Source organism: Phocoena sinus, chromosome 3 (genome assembly GCF_008692025.1).
Source record: "Phocoena sinus isolate mPhoSin1 chromosome 3, mPhoSin1.pri, whole genome shotgun sequence".
Classification (NCBI taxonomy): domain Eukaryota; kingdom Metazoa; phylum Chordata; class Mammalia; order Artiodactyla; family Phocoenidae; genus Phocoena; species Phocoena sinus.
The window spans coordinates 174,125,574-174,144,963 of record NC_045765.1 but is presented as its reverse complement, the minus strand read 5'-3'; the positions used below and the strand labels follow the sequence as shown (position 1 = coordinate 174,144,963).

The window sequence follows — 19,390 nt, the reverse complement described above, 5'->3', positions numbered from 1 at the left end:
TGGCAGACTTTCATTCTTTTTATGGCTGAATAGTATTCCATTGTATACATATACCACATCTTCTTTATCCAGTCATCTACTGATGGGCACTTAGGTTGCCCATATCTTGGCTATTGTAAATAATGCTGCAATAAACATGGGAGGGCAGATACTTTTTGAATTAGTGTTTTCATTTTCTTCAGATAAACACCCAGAAGTAGAATTGCTGAACCCTATGGTAGTTCTAATTTTGATTTTTGAGGAACTTCCATACTGATTTCCACAGTGGCTGCACCAGTTTACATTCCCACCAACAGTGTACAAAGTTTCCCTTTTCTTCACTTCCTTGCCAACACCACTTATCTCTTGTCTTTTTGATAATAGCCATTCTGACAGGTGTGAAGTGATATCTCTTTGTGGATTTGATTTGCATTTCTCTGACGATTAATGATGTTGAGCATCTTTTCATGTCTCTTCAGAGATTCTGCACACTTCCTAATTGAATTTTTTATTTTTTTGCAGTTGAGTTGTATGAGTTCTTTATATATTTTGGATACTAGCCCCTTATCAGATATATGATTTGCAAGTATTTTCTCTCATTCTGTAGTTTGCCTTTTTTTTATGACTTTGTTTGCCATGCAGAATCTTTTCAGTTTGATGTAGTCCCACTTGTTTATTTTTGCTTTTGTTGCTTTTGCTTTTGGTGTCAGATTTTTAAAAAACCATTGCCAAGACTGATGTCAGGGAGTTTACCACCTATGTTTTCTTCTAGGTCTTAACGTTCAAGTCTTTAATCCATTTTAATTTTTTTTTTTTTTTTTTGCGGTACACGGCCCTCTCACTGTTGTGGCCTCTCCTGTTGCAGAGCACAGACTCCAGACGCACAGGCTCAGCGGCCATGGCTCACGGGCCCAGCCGCTCCACGGCATGTGGGATCTTCCTGGACTGGGGCACGAACTTGTGTCCCCTGCATCGGCAGGCGGACTCTCAACCACTGCGCCACCAGGGAAGCCCCATTTTTGAGTTAACTTTTTATGTGTGTTATAAGATAGTGGCCCGGTTTCATCCTTTTGCACGTGGCTGTCCAGTTTTTCTAGTACCATTTATAGACGAGAGGCTCCTTTCCCCATGGTATATTCTTGGCTCCTTTGCTGTAAATTAATTGACCATCTATGCATGGATTTATTTCTGGGTTCTCTATTCTGTTCCACTGATCTATGTGTCTGTTTTTATGCCAGTACCATAATGTTTTAATGACTACTGCTTTGTAATATAGTTTGAAATCAGGGAATGTGATACCTCCAGCTTTGTTCTTTTTTGTTTTTTGTTTTGTTTTTGTTTTTGCGGTCCGCGGGCCTCTCACTGCCGTGGCCTCTCGCATTGTGGAGCACAGGCTCCAGACGCGCAGGCTCAGCGGCCATGGCGCACGGGCCCAGCCGCTCCGTGGCATGTGGGATCTTCCCGGACCGGGGCACGAACCCGCGTCCCCTGCATCGGCAGGCGGACTCCCAACTACTGCGCCACCAGGGAAGCCCTCCAGCTTTGTTCTTCTTTCTCAAGATTGCTTTGGCCATTCAGGGTCTTTTATGGTTCCATACAAATTTTAGGATTTTTTTGTTCTATTTTTGTGAAATATGCCATTAGAATTTTGATAGGGATTGCATTGACTCTGTATATTGCTTTGGGTAGGATGGACATTTTCACAGTATTAATTCTAACAATCCATGAGCATGGAATGACTTTCCACTTATTTGTGTCTTCTTCAGTTTGTTTCATGAATGTCTTGTACTTTTCAACATACAGGTCTTTCATCTCCTTGGTTAAATTTATTCAGAATTTTTGATGCAGTTGTAAATGGGATTGTTTTCTTAATTTCTCTTTCTGATATTTCATTATTAGTGTATAGAAATGCAACAGATTTTTGTGTATTCCTTTTGTATCTGCAACTTTACTAAATTTATTAGTTCTAACAGTGTTTTTTTTTTTTTTTTTTTTTTTTTTTTTTTTGCGGTGCGTGGGCCTCTCACCACTGTGGCCTCTCCCGTTGCGGAGCACAGGCTCCAGACGCGCAGGCCCAGCGGCCATGGCTCACGGGCCCAGCCGCTCCGCGGCATGCGGGATCTTCCCGGACCGGGGCACGAACCCGCGTCCCCTGCATCGGCAGGCGGACTCTCAACCACTGCGCCACCAGGGAAGCCCTCTAACAGTGTTTTGATGGAGTCCTTAGAGTGTTCTGTATATAGTATTGTCATCTGCAAATAGTGACAGTTTTACTTCTTCCTTTCCAATTTGGATTCCTTTTATTTCTTTTTCTTTTCTGATTGCTGTGGCTAGGAATTCCAATGCTGTTGAATAAAAGTGTGAGAGTGGGCATCCTTGTCTTCTTCCTGATCTTAAGAGGAGATGCTTTCCACTTTTCACTGTTGAGTGGAATGTTAGCTCGGGGCTTGTCATATATGCCCTTTACTATGTTGAGGTACGTTCCCTCTATACCCACTTTGTCGTGAGTTTTTATTATAAATGGGTGTTGAATTTTGCCAAATGACTTTTCTGCATTCATTGAAGCGATCATACGATTTTCAAATTCTTCAATTTGTTAATGTGGTATATCACATTGACTGATTTGTGGTATTGAGCCATCCTTGCATCCCTGGGATAAACCTCACTTGCTCATGGTATATGATGCTTTTAATGTATTGTTGAATTTGTTTGCTAATATCTTGTTGAGGATTTTTGCATGTGTTCATCAGGGATATTGGCCTGTAATTGTCTTTTCTTTTGGCATCTTTATCTGGTTTTGGTATCAGGGTAATGCAGACCTCGTAAAATGAGTTTGGAAAACTCCCTCTTCTCTCTTTTGGGAGTTTGAGGAGGATTGGTATTAATTATCCTTTGAATGTTTGGTAGAATTCACCAGTGATGCCATCTGGTCCTGGACTTTTGTTTGTTGGAAGGTTTTTGATTACTCAAATGACATTTTAATGCAATTCAGAATTTTAAAAAGGACATAAGTGTCTGAAAAGAAAACATTTTCTCAAGAGAGTGGCTACTGCTTGATGTGGCCAAATGCTCCTCACACTAGAACCACCCAAGTGGTCAGTGGGGGTTTGAATCACACCGTGAGTGGGCTTTGCCCTCAGGTCCAACGCCATGCTGCTGTCTCCGCAGGTACGTCCCTGTTGCAGGTACGTCCCTGTGCCACCCCCTCCCCCAGGTATGGCCCATGTCTTTCCCCCCACAATGGAGTGGGAGTCCTCTCAGGATCCGCCTGCTGAGGAAGGCGGTAACCTTCCTACTGGGCCTTCAGGAGAGGAGAGACGCCACCAGGTGGGCAGGAGCAAGGAGGGACGTGGTGGCTTGTACCTCCCTGTGCTCTTGGGCGCTGCCTTCTTCGCTCACCTCCGTGTATCTCCTTAGCTGTGTTATGCTGGAACCCTGTTTCAGCCACATGGACTTTGCTATTGCAAGAAGCTCTTGGAAAGAGAGTAGGCACAGGGCAAAATTTTGAAATGATTTGATTTTAACTCTAAAGAGTAGAGTAGCTTCTGCTGTTTGTGTCTGTGGCATTTTCTTGACGAGACCCAGCCTCTGGGTGGTCAGCAGGTAGGACCCAGCATGGGCATGGCTGGGCCCAGCAGCTGTGGTGGAGAAGAGCCCAGGGATGCTGCGGTGACCCAGGACCTGAAATCTGGCGCAGGGCTGGGCACACAGGTGTCTACGAGTGGGGAATGTCCCTGACAGCCCCTGCCCCACGCTGAAGAATAACCCATTCTTGTGAAGCTGGAGAGGCTGGGAGGCTCGTCGGAGCAATTCTGAGGCACACGGAGCAGCCCAAGTGGGACCACGCCTCCCACTCACCCCAGTGCATGTAAATTCACTTGTTCCTGTGGACCCGCTCAGCCCCAACACTGAATGTGCCACTTGCAGCCACGATGGGTTTTACCTGTACCCGCCCAGCCCGAGACTGGTGGCCCTGAGGATGCCCAAGGTGACGTTGGCTGCGAATGCGGCCGTGGGTGTCTGTCAGGGCCCAGGAGCGTTCCTGTGCTTCTCGTGCTGCAGACGGCGTGGCTCCCATGCAAACGCAAACTGGGTAAAGGAAACACGCTCAGCAGGTGAAGAGCAGAACAGAGTGCCAAGGGCCAGGAGGGCGTGAATATGCCACACGGCAAACTCGACTGGGCTCCTCCCGGTGAGCCCGAGCGGGCTATCATCTGCACAAACCCACCTGGTCTTCCCAGGGGCCAGTCGCATTGAATGGGGACATGATGGGGACCATGATGGACACTCTGGGACCGTCTTCGCCTCCCCTCGTCCCCTGTGGTGGACTTATCATTGCACTTCCTCCAGGAATTCAGCAGTCCTTCCTGTTGACCATCCCGGCAAGGAGGAGATGCAGATTCAGGGACTTCCACTTCTCTTTCCTACCTTAGCAACTCTTGTTCCAGACGGTTCTTTCCAATTATATACTCAGACTAGGAGACACCTGCAGGCCCAGCAGACCCTCTGTGCAGTGGCCGCGTCCAGAGACCCGGAGACGTCAGCCTGCAGCGCCCTCTCTCATCAGCTGCCACCCACTAGATCCCAGGAATCCCCTTCTCTCCCCACCAGCCGCTGGCAATCCCACGGGTGAGCGCAAATCCTCGATCTGCTGAAGGGCCTGCCGCCTCCTTCGGAGCTGCCCGAGCCAGTGGCTGGCGTTTGAGCCCCGCTTTCTTGGTTCTCTGCTCCCACTGCGCTCACAAGCCACGGCACAGCACAACCCAGTAGTTCCCAGGCTTTGCCACACACGGGAGTAGAACAAGGCAGCTGTTCTCACCATGGGGCCCGGGGAGAGAAAGCTGGTTTGCAGGGAGAGAAGATTAAACAGACATGCAGAGATCTGAGGCCAGAAGGTCATTACTGCAAGGTTCCCAGTGTTGGTTTCTAGCCATTTCTGGCTCTCCTCTGAGGTCCAGCCATCACTCTCCATCCTTGCCCTGAGGTTCCACAAGGTAGCCTTGAAACAAATTCCCCCTCAGCTGTGTAAGCTAGCAGAACTGAGCCCTGTTGTCTGCTACCAAAGCCCTGATGTCTAGGGAAGCAGGACAGCCAGGCGGGGAACAGCACTTTAGGCATCAGCCCGGAAAACCCGCTCAGTCATTCGAAAAGGACCTGGTTTCACATGGATCAGGGCAATTCTGAAGCCAAGCTGCCTGGGTTCATACTAGCTCCAGGACCACCTGTGCGACCTCGGGCAGGTTGACTTCCCACCCCTCACCTGTAGAATGAGGGCTGCAGAGAAGGGCTCACACCACAGGCCTGAGACCGTGGGCCTGAGAGGCCTGCTGACAGGTCGGCCCTCGGCTGGCACCTGGGACCTGGATTTGGGAGGGTTCCCTCCACCATCAACTGGTAAGAGTGGATCACTGTGACCAAACCCCGCCAACAGCTTGGACACCTGCTTTCCTCTGGGACTTTGGAATTTGGGTCTGTGCCAGGCAGAGGGTGCCTGTGTGACCGGCCCTCCGCAGAAACCCCGGACGCTGTTTCTGAAGAGCGTCCGCATGGCCGTGTGACCCCTGGGAGGGAACTGGAAGCTGCACCTGGTCTCCCCGCGTTGCCCATGTGCCTGTCCCTTTACTAACCTTGCCTTGTATCCTTTCTATACGACGAGTCTCAGCTGTGAGTACAACCATGTGCTGAGTCCTGAGCAAGTGTGGGGTGGCCTTGGGGACCCGGAGCCCAAGGGTAAGAACAGTGCTCAGGGCACAGCACTAGGGTCAGGATGACGTGAGTGACGTGCGTAAAGCGCACAAAGGCCGTGTCATATTAACTTTATGGAAAATGGGTCTAAGTTTGCAGTAAAAATTGAGATAATCTGTTTAAAAATATAAAGAGTAAGGTATCACACACATAAAAAGCAGCACTGTTGCTTTTAAATTGAGGTGTTTTAATTATATGTCATTGCTTATAAACACACACAAGGGTATCAACTGGAAATAAGAAACACTTTTTCCCCTTTGGTGGGAAAGAGCTTCAAAACACCACAAAACCTTGACGGTATCACTACCTACCTTTCTCATCTATTAGGCAGTCCTATCCACTACCGGACAACTTCTAACTGTAGTTTTAGGAGAGAGAACAGTAATTTGAGGAGAAAAAAGGATTTATTTAGGGAGTGATGAAAACAGACAAAAAAACGACTTACAGTAAGGATGGATATTATATTTCACATTCTTAGAAACAATTTTCCCCTAAAGCTATGAGGTTACCCTGTTCCACTGAATAAAATATTGATGGCTTAAAACACGCTTCTGAGAGACTGCGTCCTTAGCCGCTGAGGGGGACGGAGAGTCTCCTGAGGCCTCGCCGTCCTGCTCGGAGGGTGGGGGGAGTGGAAGGCCACTGCTGAGAGGTGGCTGTGCATGCGTGGCCACAACACAGGGAGCGCTGGCAGAAGGAAAGCATCGGATAACCCAGAACACACAACAGTCTGACGCTGAGCCATTCACCCCCGTCTTACTTTTCCAGTATGGCTCTCTCTACGCTCTTAAACTTTTTCAGCTCGACCAGTAGTTCCCAATATCTGAGATACAGCCACATAAGCCTCCCGTTTCGGCGCTTGTTGGTGTTCCAGATGTCACCACAGTACGTGTCGTGCTTGAATATGTCGGTCAGGCCAGCTGCCATCTCCAGGTCAGCAGCAACTGGGTCGGTGGACGCTCGGCCCAGCAGGCTCTTCTCGATCTCCAGCCGCTTGTGGCGAGGGAGAAGCAGACTGCAGTAGACGCTCTGTCTTTCTGTGAGAGCGTCCTCGAAGTCTCTCAGCAGAAGCCTGGCCCTCCGCTGCCACTCCTCCTCCTTGCCCAGGTAGCTCAGGTACGCGCTCCGCAAGGGCTGCCCCTTCTCCTGCAGGGCCCGAGCCCGCTCCTGTTCCAGAAGCTTCTTCTCTTCTACCATCTTGCGCCCCTGAGAGATGAGGGCTTCTCGGTAGCTAGTCGTTCTGTTTTGTTCCTTTTCAAGTTCCAGGGACAACTGTGCCACGGCCCGCCGACTTTCTGAGATCGTGGCACGGTACTTGGCTTCGAGGTCCCGCTGGAAGGCAGCTGTTCTCTGATGGTATGCTTCCCTCTCTTTTTCTATCTCTTTTCGGGACTCCCTAGACCAAATCCAACCTGACACAAAGAAAGTGGAGGAGGAAAACACACACGATGAAAAGTCAAAGCTCAAGTTCTATAATATATATTTACAGAAAACATAAAGCAGCTAAGGATGGCACTTCAATAAAATCTTAAGTCCCAAGAGTTGTGTACAAAAAAGACAACATTTTGAATGAAGCTATACAACTGCAAAGTTCTTATCTTAAAATCAGATCAGGGCTCCCCAAAGACAAGCGCAAGGCTGCAGGACCCCTTTCAGCCTCCTCCTAACGTCTGATGGCTGAGAAGAGCCACCGTTGCCTTCCTTTGTTCCCTGTGCCTACTCTGGCTACGGTGCCCCAGCATACTATTGGCAAGGGTTAGAAATGAGTATGGGTGAGTGTGCTTCAGAGTGTTGGCTAGGCTATTAAGAACTGAGTAAAGTTCAAAGCGTGTTCAGCTTTGCCTGGTCATCACTAGTAAACAGCTGAAGCCCAACGTGTTTGCTTCTGTTCTGATAGGGGGTCATGTAAACAAGGAGTCGGAAGTTCAGCCTTAAGACGAGGCTCCACTGTAATCTAACAAACATGGGAAAGAAGGGTGCAGGCAACTGGGGTGGGTAATGCCCCGCTCTGCCCCACAAAGTGAGAAGCCACCAGGCCTCTGGCCTCTGCTGCACGGAGAAGTCCAAGGACAGAGAAAGGGAGTCTGATGACCACAAAGCCTGCGGCCAGCAGGCGCCTGGGTCTGGGTGTCGTCACCAATCCTTCCCCGTCCCGCCAATAAGAGGCCGGTGTGTCCCGGTAACAAGATAAACGTCAGCGCGCGGCTTTCACTGCTACAGGACCTCCACCGCGTTCTGCACCGGCGCTCCTGCTCAGTAACTTCATAAACGCTGGGGCAGCTACGCCGAGTCCTCGCTTCTCACAATGGTCACCTGTCCAGCCTGTACGTGCAAAACGCAGCACAGATCCGCGTCCTCTGGAAAACAGAAGGACTGCCCAACAAGCCTAAGTGGCAAAGTTACCAAGAGCAGCAGCTTGAAGTGTCACTTATGCCCAGCTCGCCAAACACAGCCAAGGCGGCGCACGCGTTTCTCTCCTGCCTTCTCTAACTCTCTACGGCGTCCGTCCCCCTTCTGGTTCTCTTGCTGCTCTCTGGTCCCTTCCCATCAACACCCGAGGTGCTGTCCTTGCTTGCTGTGTGGCCTTTCCCCAGCTCCCAGGCAAGCCCATCTAGTCCACAACGTCAGCCGTCACCTCGCGAGGACAGCATTCCCGCGCACCTGAGAGCCTCTTCACTTGCGGTGCTGCTGCCCCGATCCTACAAGCAGGAGACCAAACTCGTCCACCCGCAACTAAAGCAGCCCCTAATCCTATCCCAGCTGACAACTCCAACTCCAACGCACATGCCGTCTTTGTCTCCTCCTTGGGGCTGACCAGGAAAGAAGGGGCCATAGTATGACTCAACACGCCCTGGAGGCAGGCAAAAGGTATGCGTGGAGAAGAGAGGAGAGAAGGACTAATTCACTTTTGGGTGAATGTGGACAAAGTGTGGAAGGCCAGTAGGAGTTGGCAGGAAAGGTCCCTCTAGGCAGAATGAACAGGTACAGGAGAGCTTCCAGGAGCTGCTGTCCAGGGGCACAGGGCTTATGCCAAGGAGACGCTGGAGCAGACGCTGGGAAAGTCAGACTCCGCTCAGGAAGCAGACTGAGCGCCCTGGCTGTGATGAGAAGATGAGGGGGCATGGGCAGAGGGGGCAGACAGGAGGCCAGAAGCAGAGCGCCAGTCCTGCTATAATAACCCAAAGTGCAACGCTGCTCACACAGAGCCAGGGAGGCCGATACACACCCAGGCACACACCGGCCATCAGACCACAGAACACCTCTCATCAGGAAGGCCTCCTGGAAGAGGTGGCACAGGGACGTGGAGACAAGCTGGGTGAGGAGGTGGCCAGGGAGGTACGGAGACCAGAGTGCAGGCTGGTGGACCGGACGTCTGGACACCCAGCTCTGGTCCGTTCGGGGAGTCCCGCCTCGTGACTCTGCACAGACACAACTTTTTCGAGCCTCAGTCTCAGAAGGCTTGTAAAAGCGCTGGGGCTCCTGCTTTTGGGAAAATGGAATAGAAGTACTCTCTCCTATTCTCCCTGCTAAGAACAACAAAAAACCTGGACGTCGTATGTAAAACTAACACAAGACGACCCAGAAATGCGGAGAGCGGCAGGCAGACTGTTGAGGGACCTTGGCACCCGAGGAACACCATGCTGGTGAGTCCCTGGGGGCTTCATTTTGCCTTGTAGATCCCAGACTTAAAGCTGAAATGCCAATGATGCAGATCTCCTTTAAAAGCCCCAACAAAAGTCTGCTCTCTCTGGCCAAACAACTAGCAAAGGGGCCTAGCAAGACAGAAAACTTTGAAACAATAACCATTCTGCCCCTGCTACGTAGCACAGAAGACACTGTGACCCACCTCCATCCATGTGGGCAAAGCCTGAGGGGCGGTGATGGTGGCAGAGGAAGCCATGTGGGGATTCTCCCGTGTGGAAGCATCAGCAGATCGCAGGGGAGCTGGACCTCCCACTCTTGCCCAGCAGTAACAGGGGACCCTTCCTTGGTGTCAACGGGCTGGAGGACGAGTGGGGAGCCTGGACGTCCACTCCCACCTGGGAGTGAGGAGGCAGTGCTACCTCTCCCTGTCCAAGAAGCCAGCCTAAGAAGATATGAATAAAGAACAGCCTCATAATACCGCAAATGCCCAGGTTTCAGTTGGGAATCACTCTTCATAACAAGAATCAGGAAGATCTCAAGGTGACTTATAAGGTAATCAGTTGATGCCAATACCAAGATGACAGAGATGTTAGTGTCATCTGACAGTTTAAGGCAGCCATTGTAATATAAAGTCTACGCAAAGATACAGAAAGTCTCAGCAGAGAAATAGAAAATATTTAAGAAAGCAAATGGAACTTCTGAAACTGACAAAGGCAGGAACTGAAATAAAAAACATAATGTGAAACAGGTGTGGAGAAGAGGACCCCACCAAGATACTCAGTACAGCTCCTGTGAACACAGACATGAAGATGCAAACAAAATACTAGCAAATCCAGTTCTGCAAATATATAAAAAGAATGACACGGCATGACCAAGTGGGGATCACTTCAAAAATGTAAGACTGGTTCAACATTCAAACACCCATCGCTGTAATCCAACAAATTAGCAGCCTCAAGGAGAAAAGCTACATGATCATATTGACTGATACAGAAACACAACACCCATTCATGATAGCAACTCAGAAAAATAGGACCAGAGGGGACCTTCCTTGTCTTGATACTCTATGAAAGCCACAGCTAACATATACTTAGTGGTGAAAAGACTGAATGCTTTTCCTCCAAGATCAGGAACTACCCAACGAAGTCCCAGAATTCCTGGCCAGTGCGAGAAGGCAAGAAAAGGAAATAGAGGCCAACAGACTGGAAAGGAAGAGACAAAACCTGTCTCGCGCCTCACAGAAAAATGAACTCAAAATGGATCATGGACTGTCATGTAAAATGTAGAATTAAAACTGTAGGAAAAAACACAGGAGAGAATCTTTAGGATCAAGGGCCAGGCAAAGAGTTTTCAGACATGGTATGAAAGCATGACCCGTAAAAGGAGAAACTGATGAGACGGACTTCATCAAAATTAGAACTTTTGCTCCATGAAAGACTCCAGTAAGAGTCTACAGACTGGGAGAAGATATTTGCAAACAAGACAGCCAACAAAGTACTAGAATCTAGAACACAGTAAACTCTCAAAACTCGGGAATTCCTTGGTGGTCCAGTGCTTAGGACTCCACGTTTTCACTGCCAGGGCGAGGGTTCAATCCCTGGTCAAGGAACTAAGATCCCACAAGCTGCGTGGTGACAACAAAACAAAACAAAAAACAAACAAAACAAAAACCTCTCAAAACTCAACATTAAAAAAACAATCCAATTAGGAAATAGATTGAATCTGAAAGACAGGATTCAAGGAAGCGGATACACCGATGGCAGATAAGTATATGAAAAGATGCCCAACGTCATTAGCCCTCATGGAAATGCAAATTAAAACCAAAATGGGGTTATCACTATACACCTGCAAGAACAAGCAAAATAAAAACAATAGTGATCACACCAAATGCTGTTGAGGACGCCAAGAACCTGGATCCCTCATACACTGCTGGCCAGAAAGCAAAACGGTACAGCCACTCTTTTACCTTCTTCGAAAACTGAACATCAACTCCCAAGGAGGCTGACAAGAGTAGGTAGTTTCTATTATTCAATGATCTGCAGTGTCTGCGTCTTAGTGAAAGACCCAATTGCAGCCCTAAGGGCTGCTATTTAGAAACTCACTAGCCTGCCATCTTGAAAACCCCTACTGAACGCTCGGAAAGGCTGCCTGCTGCCTATGGCTAGGGCAATGAACTTGGCGAGTGAAGTGGAAGGCTTAAAATTACACCGACTAAGCCAAAGCAATCTTGAGGGAAAAAAACGGAGCTGGAGGAATCAGACTCTCTGACTTCAGGCTATACTACAAAGCTACAGTAATCAAGACAATATGGTACTGGCACAAAAACAGAAATACAGACCAATGGAACAGGATAGAAAGCCCAAAGATAAACCCACGCACCTATGGTCAACTAATCAATGACAAAGGAGGCAAGGATATACAGTGGAGAAAAGACAGTCTCTTCAATAAGTGGTGCTGGGAAAACTGGACAGCTACATATAAAAGAATGAAATTAGAACACTCCCTAACACCATACACAAAAATAAACTCAAAATAAATTAAAGACCTAAATGTAAGACTGGACACTATAAAACTCTTAGAGGAAAATATAGGCAGAACACTCTTTGACATAAATCACAGCAATATCTTTTTTGACCCACCTCCTAGAGTAATGGAAATAAAAACAAAAATAAACAAATGGGACCTAATGAAACTTAAAAGCTTTTGCACAGCAAAGCAAACCATAAACAAGACGAAAAGACAACCCTCAGAATGGGAGAAAATATTTGCAAATGAGTTAACGGACAAAGGACTAATCTCCAAAATATATAAACAGCTCATGCAGCTCAATATTAAAAAAACAAACAACCTAATCAAAAAATGGGCAAAAGACCTAAATAGACATTTCTCCAAAGAAGACATACAGGTGGCCAAGAGGCACATGAAAAGCTGCTCAACATCACTAATTATTAGAGAAATGCAAATCAAAACTACAATGAGGTATCACCTCACACCAGTTAGAATGGGCATCATCAGAAAATCTACAAACAACAAATGCTGCAGAGGGTGCGGAGAAAAGGGAACCCTCCTGCACTGTTGGTGGGAATGTAAACTGATACAGCCACTATGGAGAACAGTATGGAGGTTCCCTGAAAAACTAGAAACAGAATTACCATATGACCCAGCAATCCCACTACTGGGCATATACCCAGAGAAAACCATAATTCAAAAAGACACATGCACCCCAATGTTCACTGCAGCGCTATTTACAGTAGCCAGGTCATGGAAGCAACCTAAATGCCCACCAACAGACGAATGGATAAAGAAGATGTGGCACATATATACAATGGCATATTACTCGCCATAAAAAGGAACGAAACCGGGTCATCTGTAGAGACATGGATGGACCTAGAGACTGTCAAACACAGTAAAGTAAGTCAGAGAAACAAATATCATATATTAACACATATATGTGGAATCTAGAAAAATGGTACAGATGAACTGGTTTGCAGGGCAGAAATAGAGACACAGATGTAAAGGACAAACGTATGGATCAAGGGGGGACAGCAGGGGTGGGGGAATGAACTGGGAGACTGGGATGGACATGTATACACTAATATGTATAAAATAGATAGCTAATAAGAACCTGCTGTATAAAAAATAAAATAAAATTCAAAAAAAAATATTACACTGACTGACGTATTAGTTAATTAGTGTTGAGGCTGGGAGAGGCCCTGAGGTGACTTTCATTTTCCGTTTGTTTTTTCAGACGCATCTCTGGCTTCTATAGCTGTTCATAGTAATTTTTATTCTTGAAGTTCCTGCTTTCTTATACTTTTGAAATGATGCTTTTTGTCCCTGAGAAGGGGTGAGGAATATTGTATTTTCTTCTTTTTGGTTATCTTGCTTAGGTAATGCGATCAGAGAAAACTTTTAACTTTGCTTTCTTGTAGGGATTCTCCAAAACTGTGTTATTACAAGATTAAGAAATTATATCGAACATATGGGTGTTTAGCCCCCTAGCACAGCCTAAAAGTAAAGGCAGACAAATGATAAATGCTACTCTTGTCAGCCTCCACTTTCTCTATTCAAACCTGCTAACCTAAGAAATCCAGGCACATAAGGCCACTCCATAAAAAGTACCACTGCCTGCTCACTTTGGCAGCACACATACTTATAAAAAACAAAAAACTGGAAAAACACACAGAAGACTAGCACAGCCCCTGCTGGAGGATGACACACAAATTCATGACGTGTTCCATATAATTTAAAAATAAAAGCACCCCTGCAGCAGGGCGCAGCTGCTTTCCCGTTTCTCGTCCTCTTAAGTGCCTGCCCAGAGCCATGGGGTGTGATGTAGGGATGCACAACATGCCACCCTTAAATGGGCCCCTTGGGCCTTGCTAAGGTTCTCAAGGGGCAAGGGAACCACCCTCGTCACCAAGTGATTCGAAGCGGAAGGTAACAGATTAAATCTGGAGCTGCAACAGAAGCCTTAGTAGGAGTGCGGAATATCAAGGTTCTAGGCTTGGCTGGAAATAGCCAACTGGTGGCTATTAAGACCCGGATGGGAATATCCCCGTAAACAGCATAACCAAAATGGGGGGCCACTGGTCTGACTAACTACAGCTGACATTTGGGGCCTGATAGGAGTTTGGGGGGGAGGCCTTCTCCTCTCCTAAGCTAAATGAGGGAAGGTAAAACCTTGCCACGTACGTGAATGGGTGTGTCAGTCATTTGATATCACTGAGGTGGCTACTCAGATCTTAGGGGGAAAAAAAACTTGTTTCTTCTGGCCTTAAGAGAACAAAGTCATCCTAGGAGGCATTTGCCTATGCCTTTAAGATGCAAATGTCTACCTAAACTTCTCCAGGAACGCTTATCTCCAGCATCCTTTTAAAATGCAAATTTCGGGCTTCCCAGGTGGCGCAGCGGTTAAGAATCCACCTGCCAATGCAGAGGACCCGTGCTGCAACTCCTGAAGCCCGCGCTCCACAAGAGAAGCCACCACGATGAGAAGCAGGCACACCACAGTGAAGAGTAGCCCCCGCTCGCCGCCAACTAGAGAAAGCCCGCACGCAGCAACGAAGACCCCATGCAGCCAAAAATAAATAAATTTTAAAAAAATTTGGGTTAAAAAAATAAAATAAAATGCAAATTTCAAAAACGGGGTAGGTAATTTGGAACTTGACTTGTCAAGGACGAAAAGAAATCCTAAGTGTCTTTTCTGTAAACATTAGAAAAAAGGGTTTAGCCATCTAGACAGGTGACCTTGATTTGCTCCATCTGCCAGAAGCCCAATTTGAATCCAACCCCTTGTAACTGATGGGTTTTACCTTGTTGTACCTGACTCAGGGCTGAAATTTTCAAATGAGAACTATAAGGTCTCTGTGTTTGGTTGTGTGTTTGTATGTATCTATGTGTGTATCTAAGTGTGTTGTAGATGTATAGTATTACCAAAATTAATTTGTAAAGAAGCTCTACTTAATTGACTTTAAAAAATTAAGTGCTTATATAAATACTCAGGAATATAAAACTGGCCGGAATGAATTTCAGGTTCACACGATCCAGGAAATATTCAACATTAAATTAATATCTGGAATTGAAGGAGGCTTAAACTTGTTGATTTAATACAGATATGTCTTTAGAGTCATCAATGTTAAGTATAGTACTTCTGCTGTACCTAGGTTTACTAGAGGTCAAATAAGACCTTATTATATGTTGCAAATCTGTCAGCAAGAAAAGTAACTTGAAGTGGGAAAAAAAAAACTTTTAAGGAAAAATGTATGTTTTCAGTAAAAGAAGGTGTAAAGAGTGAGAAGAAAAATACTGGAAAAGAGTTGTACATGATCTTGGGACTTCCCTGGTGTTCCAGTGGTTAGGACTCCGAGCTCCCAATGCAGGGGGCCTGGGTTCGATCCCTGGTCGGGGAACTAGGATCCCACATACTGCAACTAAGCCCACATGCCGCAACTAAGCCTGCGCGCCTCAACTACTGAGCCCACGCTCTACAGCCCGCGTGCCACAACAAGGGCCCAGTGCAGACAAAATAAATAAATAAATAATAAATAAAAAGAGTTGTACATGATCAAGATTCTCTAAGATTGGATTAAACTTAGTTGGGTAAACGGCTTTTGTTGGGAGTGGGCTGGGGCAAGACGGGATTTGGTTTCTCCCTGCAAAGTTATCTTGAATGACTGCTTTTAATAACATGAGTTACTTCGCCTTCAAGATCTTCAAGAAATAAGTATTGTCTCAGTGACCTATGATCTTATTTGACCAAGTCTTTTAAAACTTTTTGACAAACTTCCCAATATCAAATTTTAATTAAAGTTCTTTGGATTTCCAGCTAACTTTGGGATACTTTAGAGGGTCCCTGAGGTAGCTCAAAGAAAAATATTTAACTAGGATTATTTCGTTTGTTAAATTAAATGTAATCAGATGGTTAACCACGCCTTTTAAGTCTTTTGTCATTTATAGATAGTTATTGTTGTACTCTGATGCTGTTAACAAAAAAGCGCTTCATCATCAAGAAGATTCATGGGAAGGCTAAGGAAACAGTTACAACACTTCCACATCAAGACAATGGCTATGCAAGGATTCCAGCCCATACCGACTTAAAACAAGGAGCTGTCCTGCTCCTGGGGCCCCTAGATCAGGCATCCTAGAGATTTTTACTCCCTGACAGGCGGGGTCGATGCCCCTACTTAGCCTCAAAGCAACTTCAGAAGATGGACCATCGCCCCTCTGCTTCCCACAAAAATATGGGACTAAAATCTCTGACGGGGGAATGAAACAGGAGGGAAGGGGGCAGGGCACAACCTTTAAAAGAATGACACAGCCATAGGGCATGACAAAAACTGGTTAGAACCAACTAGGTCCAAGAGTGCAGACGAGTTGACTTTCAGTAGACCTTGAGCCTCATTATACGCTCATTGTAATACATTAGCATATGCTAAATGACACACTCACCAGTGCTAGGACAGTTCTGAGGCCAACCATAAAAGGTCAAAACGTAGGCTGTGGCCCAGTTCCTGGAAATCCCCACCCCTTCCCCAAAATAATTGGAATAACCCTCCCCCTCATTAGCCTATGAAATTACCCAGCCCATAAAAACTAACCACTCCATATTTTGGGGCCTCTCTCACCTTCTGAGATGGCCCATAATCTGTCTGTGGAGTGTGTTTCTCTCTAAATCCACTTCCTACGTATCAGAAAAAGAAATAACATGTCTCTTTGGCATAGGGATTACTTTCAACTGGTTATTTTCTAAGAAACAGCAGACATGGGAGAAACTTTGAAAACCAAGTAGGAGTTACCCTTTTGTAAGAACCACTTACATTTATAAGGGAGTTCTGCATTTGTAAGGGTGTCTCCCTGGCTGTACCAGGAAGAGGTTGACCAAATTTCTGGAAACTCTTATCACAGGAAAAGGCTAGAGCTTAAATCTGCATAACCACCTTACCCTTGATTATTGCACTTTTCCTAGTCTCCTCTGGTAACTAACTCTCCCCAACCTCAACATCCTCTTTTGTCTTAAGCTTGGGATGGTATTTAAGGTGAGGGATTATGCCATTCTGGTAAGTTACTCAATTTTCCTGAGTCTCTCCTATGGATACATGTTAAAAACTTGTTTGATTTTCTCCTGTTAATCTGTCTCATATCAATTTAATTCTTAGACCAGCCAGAAGAACTTAAAAGGGGAGAGGAAAGTTTCTTCTTCTGCGACAGTGACAAAACATAAAACCAACCCCTAAACATCAGGAAATTCATCATGTAGTAGGCATATAAGCTAAGAGCTGGAATAATTACAATTGACTGGTGACTGGTAATTTCCCCAGAGGTACAAAGTCGATTCAAAGTAGAGAGAATTTCTGGCCAGCCTGAGCAGGTTTCATGGATGAAACCTCCCAAAGACTGATTTCCTAAACATTACACAGACATACAAAACCAGTTTTCTTTTATGCCTGTTTTATTCTTCCTCATCAGTGCTTATGAGGCCAACTGAAGCAAGGGAGCCCCCCTCAGAGCAGTACAGCCTTGAAGGGAGCTAACAGTTACTGAACTCACTCCACACAAAACGCCTCTAAATATCTTGTCTTATTTAACCCTCACTTGCATTGAGGCAGTTATGATGGTCAGAGAAACTGAGGCTCAGAGGGTAAATAATTTGCGCAGAATGTACCATATGCGAAAAAACTAGGGTGTACACATGCATCTCTGTAAACAAAGACTGCTGCCCGCCATTTATGATTAAGTCACTAGCCACAGTCACTGACCTACAAGTTCACCCGGAAAGGGATTCACGGTGAATGCACTCTGTGTTTTGGATACATGGGACCCTACAGCGTTAAGATACATGACTAAGAAAGAATTTCAGTGGCCCCAAATTCCTGCATCTTCCCATACATAGGTAAGCACTAAAGTCACTAACTTGACACACCTGGGTTTCTGTGACAAGTGAGACGTATGCTGGACCACATGTATTTCCTGGCTCCTCCCCTGCCTCTTCAGAGCAGTTCCTAACAGCTATCTGAGAGACTGTATCCTGGGCTACGGTCTTCATAGCTCTCACATTGTACATTTTTTTTTACAGTCAACATCTGTCAGGTTCCAAAGCCCAAGATCTTAGAGCGCCACACTTTCAGCCCAGAAAACACACATTAGGAAAACCATGACTTACGAAAAGCAGCCAGTCCCAGCATTGGAACCAACAGGGCATAATTCCATCTGCTTCCATCACCCCCATCAGCCCTGGAACTGGGCCGGATATTCCAATTTGGGGGGTCATTTAAGTTATTCATGGAGATACACCTTGAAGTAAATAATAAAACCATTAAACACACACAAAAAAACAAAATACATTGGTCACAATTATATCACCTACATGGCTCATGTGAGACTTTTTTTTTCTTTCAAAAAATTTTGTTCAGATCTAGGTATGCGCTGCACAGCACTGAGCCTTATGGGATTAAAAGAAAAAAACAAGACCTCAGATAAAAGCAACTCACAAATCGTGGGGGAGAAGATGTGTCTCAAATAACTGAAATACAAATAGGACGAAGCAAATATAGTCAAAACAAAATTCAACTTCAAAGACTCTTAACAGGCTTTTCAATAAATACTTGTTCAACACCTAAAGATATAAAATTCTAACTGGCAATAAAGCAATGACATACACACAAAAAGGCTCAGTACTTAAGGAGCTTGTGGCGAGCACAGAATAAAAAAGAGATCTAAAGTAGCGAAGCTCGTAACCCTCATAGGGGAGGTCTGGGAGCAGCATTCCCTTCCCCCCAACCCGGTAAACCAGGGAGCACCAATCCCCGGGCCGTGGACCGATACTGGTCCGCGGCTTGTTAGGAACCGGGCCGCACAGCAGGAGGCGAGAAGCGGGAAAGTGAACGAAGCTTCACCTGCCGCTCCGCATCCCCCCCGCCCCATCGCTCGCATTACTGCCTGAACCACCCCCTCCCCCCACCCCGTGGAAAAATAATCTTCCACGAAAGCGGTTCCTGGTGCCAAAAAGGCTGGGGACCGCTGCCGTAAACGACAGGGTCCGCGCGCCCCCAGCCCCACCCCACAGGGTTCATGCCCGCCCGATCCCATAAATTACAAGGCCTGCGCCCCCCACCCCGACACCGTAAACTATATCATGGAGTTCGCGCCCCCCAGACCTCATGAACTGGAGGGTCCGCGCCCCCACCCCCTGGTAACCTACAGGGTCCGCCTCCCGGAACGCGCAGTCCTAATAAAGCAGCGGAACCCGACACGGACCCGCGGGACCCCTAAACGTCGGGAACTCCCTCTCTGTCCCGGAGAGAAAGCGGGGCGAAGACCACGTTACCTGCGAGCACCGGTTCATCTCCCAAAACTGCCGTAAACTCGAGAAAATTCGAACAACGTCTGGACCGAAGGAGAAATCAGGCGAGCCCGTGAAGACCCCCGGCCCCAGACCCCAACCTACCTCCGGCACGGAGGTCTCGGCCCCTGTGCCCTGAGCGCCGCCGTCCGCTCGTCCCTCTGCGCAGGCGCCGCGTTGCCC

The 19,390-nt window shown here is 46.8% G+C and overlaps 1 protein-coding gene and 1 non-coding gene across 5 annotated transcripts; one reads left to right on the top strand and one right to left on the bottom strand.

Annotated features, from left to right (window-relative positions):
- Window positions 1–5,890: 5,890 nt before the first annotated feature.
- CCDC127 (coiled-coil domain containing 127) lies at window positions 5,891–19,388 on the bottom strand. 4 transcript variants are annotated; one of them, XM_032628689.1, is made up of 4 exons: window positions 19,193–19,343; window positions 18,029–18,159; window positions 9,572–9,811; window positions 5,891–7,136 (listed from the first exon to the last, which is right to left on the bottom strand). In XM_032628689.1, the coding sequence occupies exons 3-4, from the start codon at window positions 9,579–9,581 to the stop codon at window positions 6,481–6,483; spliced, it is 666 nt and encodes a 221-aa protein (XP_032484580.1). In that variant the 5' UTR covers window positions 9,582–9,811; window positions 18,029–18,159; window positions 19,193–19,343; the 3' UTR covers window positions 5,891–6,480. The 4 variants fall into 4 exon arrangements, with proteins under 4 accessions (XP_032484580.1, XP_032484577.1, XP_032484579.1 ...); XM_032628686.1 differs by lacking the exon at window positions 9,572–9,811 and having other exon boundaries at window positions 19,313–19,388; XM_032628688.1 differs by lacking the exon at window positions 9,572–9,811 and having other exon boundaries at window positions 19,193–19,367.
- On the top strand, window positions 13,503–13,613 carry LOC116752398. Its single transcript, XR_004349475.1, has one exon. It is a non-coding gene; the product is annotated as a U6 spliceosomal RNA (small nuclear RNA).
- Window positions 19,389–19,390: the final 2 nt, after the last annotated feature.

What these genes read in the sequence shown, in the direction of transcription:
- CCDC127 (XM_032628687.1), bottom strand. Translation starts at nt 18,182, where the DNA reads ATGGTTTTATTATTTACTTCAAGGTGTATCTCCATGAATAACTTAAAT. An exon ending in GCTGGGACTGGCTGCTTTTC is followed by an intron (nt 7,137 to 18,028) that starts GTAAGTCATGGT and finishes TCTTTGTGTCAG; the next exon opens with GTTGGATTTGGTCTAGGGAG.